This window comes from Miscanthus floridulus, chromosome 14, assembly GCF_019320115.1.
Source record: "Miscanthus floridulus cultivar M001 chromosome 14, ASM1932011v1, whole genome shotgun sequence".
In the NCBI taxonomy this organism is placed as follows: Eukaryota; Viridiplantae; Streptophyta; class Magnoliopsida; order Poales; family Poaceae; genus Miscanthus; species Miscanthus floridulus.
Window position 1 is genome coordinate 36,234,963 of NC_089593.1, and position 12,400 is coordinate 36,247,362.

General features: G+C 48.6%; 1 protein-coding gene across 1 annotated transcript; it reads right to left on the reverse strand.

Annotated features, from left to right (window-relative positions):
- Nucleotides 1-5,664: 5,664 nt before the first annotated feature.
- Nucleotides 5,665-9,199, reverse strand: LOC136504701 (calcium-dependent protein kinase 29-like). Its single transcript, XM_066499669.1, has 8 exons — nucleotides 8,451-9,199; nucleotides 7,570-7,693; nucleotides 7,307-7,450; nucleotides 7,021-7,173; nucleotides 6,814-6,929; nucleotides 6,544-6,711; nucleotides 6,164-6,385; nucleotides 5,665-6,049 (listed from the first exon to the last, which is right to left on the reverse strand). Exons 1-8 carry the CDS (start codon nucleotides 9,030-9,032, stop codon nucleotides 5,855-5,857), a joined length of 1,704 nt encoding a protein of 567 aa, XP_066355766.1. The 5' UTR covers nucleotides 9,033-9,199; the 3' UTR covers nucleotides 5,665-5,854.
- Nucleotides 9,200-12,400: the final 3,201 nt, after the last annotated feature.

Sequence of the window (12,400 nt, forward strand, 5' to 3'; positions counted from 1 at the left end):
CCGGTTGGTGCGTCCCCGTCCCCTAGGTGGGCAGAGAGGGTGAGGGTTGGAGTCGCGATGCGGAGCTTTCCGCCTGTTAGACGGCGGCGGCCTCTACTAGAACCCGGAGGTTCTGGTAGACTACCCACTCCTGAGGGTCGATGGGCTCAGGAGCACCGCGGAGAAGCATTGCTGAATTATGGGACATCGTTCCCTTCGCTCACGATGTCGTGCTGAACCTGACAAGCGCGACCCCGGGCGCCACCTGCCAGGCCAGGCGCGTGGGGCACAACATGCTGTACCGACGGCGCCAATGCAGACGGCGGCTAATTTTGCTGTCATTGTAGTAATTCCTCAGCGTGTGCTTGCATAGATGCGAGGGCTCCTGCATGCGGGTCCGGAGGGGTGTGAGTCTGCACAGACTCTGCAACCATCGGCGGTTGTCACGGAGCATCCGCCATAGCGCACTCTCGGGACGGATAGTGGCGGGGTGCCACATCACCGATGCTTGAACCATCGCCCTCGCCATCATCATTCAAAAGTTTATGAGGAATGGTAGGAACGAAGCCTACTACTCCCATGAACTCGGACGTGAGGGGGGACGGTGCCAGCATCCTTTGAAGCCCCCGAGCATAGGCGTCTGTAGAGGACACAAGGCCATAGGGGAACCGATCATATGGCGTTTGTGGCATGGGCGGTACATTTCCTTCGGGTGACTGGTGAGAGATAGCAAATAAAGAGTGAGTAGCACGCATATTACTTACAGTGGGGTTTGAGCTGAGAGTTTGCTTGGAATAAAGCACAGATGCCGCGCCGTCGAAGTCGCATGTCCCGGAGTCGATGGAGGACGTTCCTCCGATGGGTGCCGGGTCATGAGCCTCCTCGCGGAGGTGGAGTACACTGAGCCGGTCGGCGATGAAGTCCAGGCTCCCAAAGCGAAAGGCCTGGAATGGATCGAAGACGGGTGGAACCCACATCTCGGTGGGCGAGACTGCGGGGAACTCCAGCGAGCCGAAACGAATCATATCGTCAGAGCCCACTACGGTGGGAGTGGCGAAAATATGGGCCATCCGATGACCAAGAGTGTTGAATGTACAGCGTCTTCCCCACGGACGGCGCCAACTGTCGGTGCAGAAACTGACCAACTAGTAAATATTTGTAGTTTTGCTGTACGTTGTGATCGGAGGTGACCTAGCACTCAATGACACAGGATTTATACTAGTTTAGGCAACGTGCCCTACGTCTAGTCAGGGTCGGTCAGTGACTTTATTCCTGAGCCCAGGTGCTCAAAGTCTGTAGTGGGGGTACAAACGAGAAGGAGGAAGAAGGGGGTTTACAAGAGGTTCGGTCGGCTCCGACCAGTAGGGTCGCGGTCGGAACTTGGCGGTATACAAGAAGTTCAGATGGCTCCGATCGGAAGGGTTGCGGTCGAAACTTGGTGGTCCTACGGTTGTAAGGGGCTGATGTCGTCCTAGTGAGTCTGAGCTTGAAGAAGTCAATCTCTCCTTCGGGGGAGGGAGCGCATCCCCTTTTATAGATGAAGGGGATGGCTCTTTACAGGTGAGAGGGAGAGAATACAGATATTTCTAAGTCTTGCTGCCTACGGTGATGAAAACTAGATAATGGTTGAAGCCCCCAATACTGTCAATGTCGCTGTAGGATGTCGGATGTGCACGGGAGGTCGAGCTATCTTCTTCAGGAAGGATGACGCTGATACCTGCAAGATACTTCTTGATGCCTACTAGCACGTGAGGAGCCATGCTATGTTCACCCGGTATGGCAAATCCTAGAGCCCATACCGCAATCGATGTCCAGAGACACGCAGGGGGCTTACCATATGGGAGTTTCTAGCGGCCCCTACAATACTTTGTGTCAGGGTGGCTGCAGAGCACTGCTTCGTGCAGAGTATGGTCCCTGGTACAGTGGTGTTGACTTGTGAGCCATGCCTTGCCTTTCTCCGCACGCCTTCTGGTTCTTTCCAAGCGGGCGTCCCCGGTCGGATGGTCCCCAGTCGGTTCTGGCACGCCAGTCGGAGAATAGTGATGGTGGTGTTTTTCTATGAATCCCGGTCGGAGACACAGGGTCGAAGTTGGAGGCGGTCCTCGGGTCAGGCTATCCGAGTGGAGGCCGTGCGGAGGTAGCTGGGGCCTGACGCTAGCGCTCCGATCGGAGAGGCCGTTTGGAGCTGGCCTGAGGCTGAGCTAGTGCTCTGGTCGGAGAGATGAGCCGAAGGCGGCCTGGGCCTGAAGCCAGTGCTCCGGTCTGTTGGTTTTAGACTTTCGGGCCGGTCCAGAAGAAAGAAAGGCCGTTTTCCTAGGCCGAGCCCTGGCGTGGAAGCCGGTCCCCGAGGGACCCCGGGTTTATGAACCCGACAGACGCCATTACTTAAGTCCTGCCAGCTACACTCTTAGCAAAGAAGAGAAGGAAAGCATGTTTGAATGCCTAGCAAGCATCGAGGTACCATCTGGATTCTCCTCGAATATAAAGGGTATAATAAATATGCTAGAGAAGAAATTCCTAAACTTAAAGTCCCATGACTACCACGTGCTCATGACACAATTGCTTCCCATTGCATTAAGAGGAATTCTACCTCCAAATATGCTCATGTGGCCAAATTAATTTTTTATTTTATTGGGCACAGTGTTTGGAAAAGTTTCATTGAGGAACACCACATGAAACATTGCAAAGCGTCACTGGATGTAATCGCACACAAAGTAAGTACTAGCTACATTTATATATATATATATATATATATATATATATATATATATATATATATATATATATATATATATATATATAAAATTCAATTAACGCCATGCATGCTTTCAATTCACCGGATCTTGTTTCTCGTAAAAGTGGGTTCTGAGGCAAGAACAGGGGAACAACTACTGCGGATACTATGTTTGCGAGTTCATCATGGCGTACGCAAAAAGAACTGAAGAGATCCTCAAAGTACGTTATATAAATATATTCATATATTCACAATTTCTTTTGTTGCTCATATATATAAATAATCATGTGACCAACTGAAAGGTCCTTGTTTGGTTTTGGTAATTGAGTGACAACTTAGGTGGACTAATTGTGTTTATGTGAGATACACAGGTGATTAGTCCATAGGTACATGTGTGTGAGCAACATATGCCATGAAGGTGAAAATGGCTTGGAGATGTTGCAAAGCTCACACATGTGATGATGAAGGAGCTTAAATGCACATGAGACATGACATTGAGTCATGTGATCAAGGTGGAGAAGATCAAGACAAGACTTGGCTTGATGGACCGGTTGCAAGCGTGAAGGGCAAGTCGAAGGCTTTGGAGTGATGGACCGCGTGGCGGTGAAGCTTGAGCAAGACTTGGCGCCGATGGACGATGGCAACGGCGAAGAGCAAGTAGAGTCAAGATCGATGAACCAATATGATCATATGATGATATGAAGTGGATCATATCATTGTTGATCGTGTTGGTGCATGTGTTGCATCAATATTGGAGGAGATGGAATGGAATGCGCAAGGCAAAGGTATAACCTAGGGCATTTCATTTCATCGGTCATAGGTGTGTAGAGAAGTTTATGACCGGGTTTAGGATAGATGGCCGTACTATCAAGAGGGGCAAACTTGTTTGCATATCGGTCATCTAGTGCCACTCAAGTGATCTAACTTTGCATTATTGCTAGGATCGAGTGGCGTGGCAAGTTGAGTGGCTAACATCCTTTGGGAAATGATTGTGAAAATGCTAACACACTTACACATGGTGGTGTACACTTGGTGGTGTTGGCACATTTACAAAGGAGGTGGTGTTGGCACATTTACAAAATGGAATGCCTATTTTCTATTGCGCCGGATGCAAATTCTTGTGGTTAGCACACTTGAGCAAGGGTGAAGAGAACGGAGAAGATGCTGGCGTCGGTCAACTGACCAGACGCTGGATCTGAATGCACCGGACGCTGGCAGGCTGCGTCCGGTCGCGCTGACGTGGAGGGACGCAGAAGCTGGAGTGTGACCGGACGCTGGCTGCGTCCGATCGCGTTCAACCGGACGCGTCCGGTCATGCTCGGGAGCTTACTGGAAATGACCGGACGCTGGGGGTTCAGCGTCCGGTCAGTTGAAGCTGGAGCGTCCGGTCAGGTCAAGTGACCGTTGGAATCGGGACACGTGGTCGTCTGCGGGCGACCGGACGCTGAGGTCCAGCGTCCGGTCAACACGACCGGAGCGTCCGGTCGGCCCGACCGTTGCCCAGTGAAGGAGTAACGGCTAGTTTAGCCCTTGGGGCTATAAATAGAAGTGGCCTTTGGCCATGGCTGGTGCTGAGCACCTCAAGGGACTTAGTGTCCATGCTTGTGAGTGCTTGGGAGCCCTCCATCACACATATACTTGATAGTGATTATTCGATTGTGTGAGTGAGCGATTCTAGTGCGATTGCATCGTGAGGTTGCATCGAGTGGCACTAGGTGATCGAGTTACAAGCCGGTGGTGCTTGTTACTCTTGGAGGTTGCCACCTCCTAGACGGCTTGGTGGTGGTCTCCGTCGAAGCGCGCAAGAAGCTTGTGCGGCGCTCCGGAGAAGTGCTTGTGAGGGGCATTGTGCTCGCCCCGCGGGAGCCGCGAAGAGCAACTCTAGTAAAGCGTGTCATTGAGCTACCCTCACTCAAGGGGTAGGTTCTTGCGGTGCCTGACGTGCGGGCTTAGCGGGTGATGCTAATTAGCCGCCGAACCACCAAGTGAGCGGTCGACACAACAGGGACTAGCGTGTTGGCAAACACGTGAACCTTGGGAGAAAAATCATCGTGTCAACCTTGTTCTTCCCGTTGGTTTGCATCCCCATTACACAAGCTTGCAATTACTTTTATACATATTAAGCTTGTGTAGTTGCTCTTGTAATTAGATAGCTTGCGTAGCTTGCTAATTACCTTCTTGCTTGTGTAGCATAGAAGTAGCTCCCTTGCGTGGCTAATTTGGTTTTAGTAACCTTATTAGTCACATTGCTTAGTTTGTGTAGCTAAGTATTTGCGCTCTCTAATTAGGCATTGGTTGCCTTGTTATTGAGCATTGCTAGTGAGCTTAGTTAGCTTTGTGCTTTTGCTTACTAGCATGTGTAGGAGCTCCCTTGTCGCTTAAAGTACTAGTGGCATAGGTTTGTGTAACCTTGCTCCTAGAATTGTTTAGGAGAGCTCCAGCTAGCCCGGCACCTTTGTTGCTTAATTGTTATCTTTGCAAGGTGCTAGTGAACATATATAGTGGGGTGTAGTCTTGGCTAGACCGTTAGTTTAGTTTAAATTCCGTATTTGTATCGGTTAGCCGACACGATTAAGTTTTAGAAAAGACTATTCACCCCCCTCTAGTCGCCATCTCGACCCTTCACCAACACACACACACACACACACACATATATATATATATATATATATATATATATATATATATATATATATATATATTAATACTTTTCCTTTAACTTTTATTGAAGACTCTATGGTTTCTCAATCGGGACTAAAGGAGAGGCCTTTTAGTCCCGAATTTGTGCTCCTGATTGGGAAACCGGGACTAAAGGGGTTTCTCAACCGGAAGTAAAGCCCGTTTCTGTACTAGTGTTTGGTGCTCACGTCCAGGGCAGTTGCACTGGCTGGACGGAACTAACTAACGGGCGCCTGTCCCGAGACACCCATGCCCATAATAGCATCTTTTGTTTTTTGATGTGAAAGAGAAAGGGTGTAATTCTGGGAGTGCCTTGACATATGCACCTGAAACTGAGTCAATTGACCGCCCCTGATACATTTGCTTGCCAAAATGTGGCGACCTATACACAAAACATGGAAAACTGGGTACAGTTCTCGCATTCTCTGTTTTAGTTGAGTTTGCAGGTAGTAGAGACATCACTCAATCAACCGCTTGTTGTTCTTTGACGGCTGCAGCAAGTGGACCATTGTTAATGTCAAGCTTCAGGGACACATCCTTGAACATCTTGCGGCTGAGGGTGTTGTAAACCGCTCTCGAGTACTGCCGCGACGTGTTCCTCCAGTCCACTCCAGCTTTCATCATCAGCTCAAACTCCTCATAGCTTATCTTCCCGTCCTGTATGTAGGAGCTAGCACATTTTAGTTTTTGACTAATACAGTGCAATGAACTTGCTTAAACTGTCGATCTGTTGAAAGGTTCGCAGTTCTTTGTGATGGATGGTGGTCTAACCTTGTCTTTGTCGACATCTAGGATTATGTCGTCGATCGCCTTCTGGTCACCTCTTGGAGAGAGGGCCTCCTTCAACTCTTCGATCTCGATGTACCCGCTCCCATTCTTGTCGAAGTAGCTGAACACCTTGGGCAGGTGATCCTCGCTGCGGATTTTTTTCAGGTGAATGGAGACTGTCACAAACTCCTTGCAGTCCAGGGTTCCATTGCCGTCCATGTCTGCCTGTAGAATGCAAATATAGTGACACCTTCACATTGCTAACCAATCATATCATCCAGATTTCTTGCACTTGTGTCGAGAAGGGTGCAAGAATGCAAATATATATTGAAAATGAGATGGTTCAACAAATGTAATGTAAAGCATAAGATCGAGGTTCTCACAGCTTCCATGAGCATATCAACATCTGTGTCATGGACATTGTGCCCGATCAATCGCAATCCCTTCCTGAGTTCTTCGATTGTCAGATGCCCATCCTTGTTGGTGTCCAGCATGTGAAACAAGTCCCTGATTGCTTCCAGCTCTTCGGCTGGTAGGTACTCTGCCACCACCTGAAGGTTAAAACCAATGAAGAAATTATGTAAAATTTGGAGACTGGTGGCATACCCAAAAAGAACAGCTATGAATGAGGTACGAAGGATCATCAAACTCACAAGCAGAGCCTTCTTCTTGAACTTGTTCATAACAGTGAATTGCTTCAACCTGGACCTCACTGCTTCTCCGAGTGGGATATTGGGAGCTGCACTGGCATTCTGTATCCAAGGATGTTCTTCATTGTTGAAAGGTGATAAATGATGGTCAGATTCATTCGACCAAACAATTTTGGGGAGTGGAAAAAATTATGGGGCCGGATAACTAACCTAGAACCTGCTGGGCAGTTAACCGAGAGTAAGGGCTCGGATCAAGCATCTTCCTCACAAGATCTTTTGCATTTTCAGACACCTTTGCCCAAGGCTCTCTCTGGAAGTCGAGGTTGGACCGGATGATAGCCTGTGCTATGCCCTCATCAGTCTCTGCAGATTAAAGGATCAGCGTACAAAAAAAAAAAACTCATCAACGAGTAGATGACCCATGCATCAGAACGAAATTTGATGGGGGTTTTTTTACATTGATTGATTGATTCAGAGGTATATGAATCGAGCTTACCTGCCCAGAATGGTGGGACGCCACATAGCAAGATGTAGAGGATGACTCCTGCACTCCATATATCTACTTCTTGCCCATAGTTCCTCTTCAGGACTTCAGGAGCCATGTAGTAGGGGGATCCAACGATCTCACTGAACCTGTCACCTGACTCAGAAGGAAGAAATGCACACACTTTGTGAAGATTATTTTGAGAAGTTTTAGTTTTTTGTATGTAAAACTAATTGTTGGACGCTTTGTGGTTTTGCCATGGACCAAGCTCCAACCTGGTTTGAAGCACACAGAGAGACCAAAGTCGATGACCTTGAGAGCCGAGTTCTCAGATGTGTTGGCATACAGAAAGTTCTCAGGCTTGAGGTCCCGGTGCATGACGCCATGCTGGTGGCAATGCTGCATGTCAAGAGGTTTAATTTGTTATTGGAAATTTGCTTTTAGTTTGCAGGAATTTGTTTTTGCACGACATGACACAATTGTCTAACGTAAGAACATGTCCAAGAGTTTAAAAAACCACTCCTAATCTTGATTTTTTTTGGCAAGATTGAAAAAAGTGCTCTTCAGAAAAACTCCCAACTCCCAATCTTTCTGCACTTACAAAAATTGATCTAATTAAGCAGAAATATATGCGCGCATATCGCAATCAATCTACAGGTGAAAGGATGCGGGGAATAATAATGAGTAGGACAGAGTTCCCAATACAAATGTATATAAGAGAGAAAGAAAGTATAAAAGTTGTTACGGTGATTTAGAAGTAGTTTAGCATTCGTGATGCAAAATTGTCTTCTATATTTTACCGAGCTAGATTTTTTTCAATAAATATGCTCCTAACTTTTTTTAGCTACATGAAAAACTTACTGATTACCAAATGTTTTTTTTTTTGAACTATTGGAGATGCTTTGCGGATTTTAGTTGGAAAGATGGAAACACGCACGCAATGCAATCGGACTTTTTTAAAATGTAGTACAATTCTGATGAATGCACGGATGGCATTTTATAAAATTGCATTGCTTTTGTCTTGCACACCTATGATTTCAGCTAACCCGTTATTTACGCGCATTTTAAATTCATATCAGAAACTGTTGATGGAAATGCGCGCACATGCTGACATGTGACATGCATGCAAACATGGAAGGCAGTACTAGGCACGTACCAGGACGACTTCCATGATGGTGCGCATGACGCCGGCGGCCGCGCGCTCGGTGTAGTGCCCGCGCGAGACGATGCGGTCAAAGAGCTCGCCGCCCTCGCAGACCTCCATGACGAGGTGCACGGTGTCGCCGTCCTCGAATGCCTCTCGCAGGCGCACGACGTTGGGGTGCTCGGGCAGCGACCGCATGATGGCCACCTCCCGCCGGACGTCCTCGATGTCGACGCTGCTGCGCAGCATGCGCTTGCTGATGGACTTGCACGCGAGCACCTCGCCCGTGGACGTGTCCGTGCACCGCCGCGTCACGCCGAACTCGCCGCGCCCCAGCTCCTCGCCGAGCTGGTACCGCCGGAGCAGCTCCTCCGCGCTGGCCTCCGCGGCCAGGCCCTTCCCCAGCACGGTCAGCGGCGTCCACGCCTGCGTCGCCGTGGCGCGCGCGGCGTTGGAGATGGAGGACAGCGTGGAGCAGGACCGCACGTTGGCGCCGCCGAGGCGCCCGCCACGGTTCCCGCCAGCGCCACCACCGCCACGGTTCCCGCCCCGCCGCTTGCCTGACGACGGCCCGGCCACGCAGCAGTTGCCCATCGCCGCGGCGCCACGCGTGGCTCCGGACGACGACCACGCGTAGCGCGGTTCAGTGGTTGCCGAGCTTTATTTGCTTCTCTCCCTGGACGGACGGACGGCGCGGCGGACGTCGATCGATCTCTCTCTTCCTCTCCCTCTCCCTAGGGCAAGAGAGGATCGGAGGAGAGAGATGGAGGAAATTGGGGCTGTCGTGGTCGATGGTTTTGAGAGACAGGCAGCCTCTCTTTTCTCGCCGGGTCCTTCGTTCTCGTTTTCCCATTTTTGGAATTCTTCCATTGCTTCCCCGGAATCACGTTTGCATTCTGCTAGTTCCCTTTCAAAATATTGTTTAGCTTTTTCCAGCTCGTTTGTTCTAGTAACTAGTACATTACGTTCTACCTCAAAGTATCAGATGTACTCCCTCCGTCGTGAAACTGCAATACATAGCAGCATTCAAAATTTATCCTCAAATATAATGCATTAATATTCTAAGGACAAAAACTAAATACTTTCCATTTGTCAACCAATCTCCACTAATCACATTGATGATAGCGTCTGATTTGAAAATAAAATAAGAGTACATGCTCTTTTATGTTCTCTCTTAATTTGCATTAAAATTCTAGAATACACTATATTATAGAACAAATGGAGTAATATAAATTTAGGATCGTTGTCACGTTATATATGTTACAAAATCTGTTTTAAATTATAAGACGTTTTGGCTTTTCTACATACATTGCTTTTACTATGTATCTAGACATAGTGTATATTTATGTGCATAGCAAATGCAACGTATCTAGAAAAATCAAAGCGTCTTATAATTTGGAACAGAGGGAGTACATCTTAATGAATTCTCATTATTATATAAGGTAGACGACTATATACTTCGTTACTTAAAGAGTGTCATTCTCACGTACCGAGAAGTCAAACATTTACAACTTTGACTAAATATATAAGAGAATATTAGTTTTTATAGTGCATAATTAGTATCATTAGATATTAGTAGTGTTAGAATAAGGAGGATGAGTGTCGTTTGAAGAGAGGAGGTCCTCCCAGGGAGACGATGAGGACGCCTCCACCTAGGCCAATAGCGAGGACTCCCCCGCACGTCTCACCGCTGTTTAGGTCTCCTTCTCCGCCTCGGGGAGGGAGGCTTGGAGTCGAGGTAGGCACTGGGGAAGCCAAGTGGCACCCACTCACCCATGGATGGCGAATCGAGTTGGAGGAAGAGCTTAAATCCAAAACCCGCGTGAGATGGATGACGAGGTTCCACAGTTCTAGGGCCAACTGTGGTTCTTCCCAGGCTTGCAACACCGCTGCCGTGTAGCTAGGGTTAGGGCGTCTGAGGGGCGAGCTCTGGTGTGGATCCAGAAGAGTCCCTGGGAATCCAAGCCCTTCACTGTGGAGGATTGTTTCCCCGTTGGTGAGGTGACGTCTAGGAACGTAAGACTCACAAGCTAGATTTCACAAAAGACATGTAGGGGAAGTAAGTAAGGAGGAGCTTCGTGAGAATCATTAAGGAATCCATCGCCAACCGCCCGCGTGGGCGAGGGATGTGCCCCAGTAGCCCGGAAGAGGAGTGGAGGGATTGGCGGTGGTTGGAACCAGTTCCCGCAGCCGTATTCGCCACACCCACTGCAGCAGTTCTACCATCAACCTCCTCCGCCGCCACCTCCACACCAGTATGGCTTCTTCCCCAACCCTCCACCTCAATAGTATGGACCATTCAACCGATTCAATGGTCAGAGACCTAGAGGGGGATTCCATGGGGAAGGAAGAGGAAGGGGGAGAATCCCGCAAGGGAGACCTCAACATGATGCAGAGCAGGGTCGGAATCAGGAGAAAGTTGCTGAGGAAACAAAAACAGAGATGGCTGTGGAGACAAAAGAGGAGATAGTTCCTGATATCAATGAGAAGCTGGTGAATGTAATTCGCTATAATTGTGGAGAGCTAGGTCATTATAGTTCAGGCTGCCACTGACCCAAGTCTTGCTTCATCTGCCATAGTGTGGATCATGTGGTGGACAAGTGCCAAGAATGGTAGAAACCTCTATCAGCAGGCTGCTCAGTATTTTGGTAGTGCTAATCGAGGTCTTGGCTTTTACCACATTGATTTTGAGCCAAGGGGAGAAAGATTTAGACATTGGATTAGCATGGATAATTTCGGAGTTCTCACCATTAAAGAAGGGGAGTTTGAGGAGGAAGGAATCATAGAAAATCTCAAAGTGCTAATTGACAGAGTGGAATTGGCAACTGAGGAAAGCAGAAGAATATAGTTACATCATCAGATTTCCACCCCCATACGAAAGCAGAAGAATTGGCAACTGAGGAAAGCAGAGAAGGAGATTGACGGTGCCGCCGAGAGGCGGCAGTGGACGAGAAGCGCCACGCCGGTAGAGGAACTCTGGCTAGACGAGAAGATGTGATGGAGGAGGTTTCTCGTCCATGGTGGATGGATTCGATCTGTTGAGGGAACCTGATGTTCAGTTGTCTCTTGATCCAAGTGTTATTAGAGCCTCCAGTCTCTCTCTCTCATGCCTTTTGATTTGTTTTCCTCTCTCCTCTTTTTGCTTTGCTTGATTTCAAACTCTTTTTTTCCTCACATCCGACAAAGGGGGGCGCATCTTGTATACGGTGAATGGGGCTGTGTGCGGTGGCACGAGGTTTGGATGCGACTCTATGGCCCGATGGTCGGCTGGACAGTGGGCGCTTGACTGCTTCATGATTTTTTTTTCTTGCTTAGCTTCGAAAGTTTGATTTGCTTGAAAATTATAATTCTTTGATTAGATGTTTTTTCATATATCTGATATATAAATCTGAGATGCCGGTGTGCTAGCACCTTGGTGATGAGCAATTGACAACACGGTGTGCGTGTGACGTATCTCTCGGCAGGTTGTGGTTGTAGGTGACAGGTGGAGACAAGGTACATGCGGCGACGAGTGAAGAACGAGGATAGGATGCCGTGCCGAAGAACCGTGGGGACGGAGAAGGGCGGATCAAGGCTTGCGTTCGAGGGACAGGCGATCGTGTGGTGTACGTCTACTGTACCTGGCTACACGGTGGGAGAACGTCGAGGGAGGTTTCCAGATTACGCCACAAAATCCAGGGTTCGCTGGTTGAGCCACAAAGCCATGCATCGTACCGGGACGCTCGTGCGGCATGCGTTGGCCGAAGATGGAAATTCTGGCAATCGCGATACGATTTCGGATGGTCGTGCGGCGACATCACGAGGATCACATCGCGGAGATGGAGGGATCGCGGACATCGCGGAATTTGCCATGGAGGACGTAATTGGAATTTATGCCCCTACGTTGGATTTATTTAGCGTAGGGGTTATGTGAAAATAGGTCGTGCCACCCTTTAGAGATATAAATATAGGGCACCTAGGGT

Coding starts and splice junctions, on each gene's coding strand:
- LOC136504701 (XM_066499669.1), bottom strand. CDS start 9,032: ATGGGCAACTGCTGCGTGGCCGGGCCGTCGTCAGGCAAGCGGCGGGGC. Junction 7,694..8,450: donor CCATCATGGAAGTCGTCCTG/GTACGTGCCTAG, acceptor CTTGACATGCAG/CATTGCCACCAGCATGGCGT. Junction 6,930..7,020: donor AACTGCCCAGCAGGTTCTAG/GTTAGTTATCCG, acceptor TCAACAATGAAG/AACATCCTTGGATACAGAAT.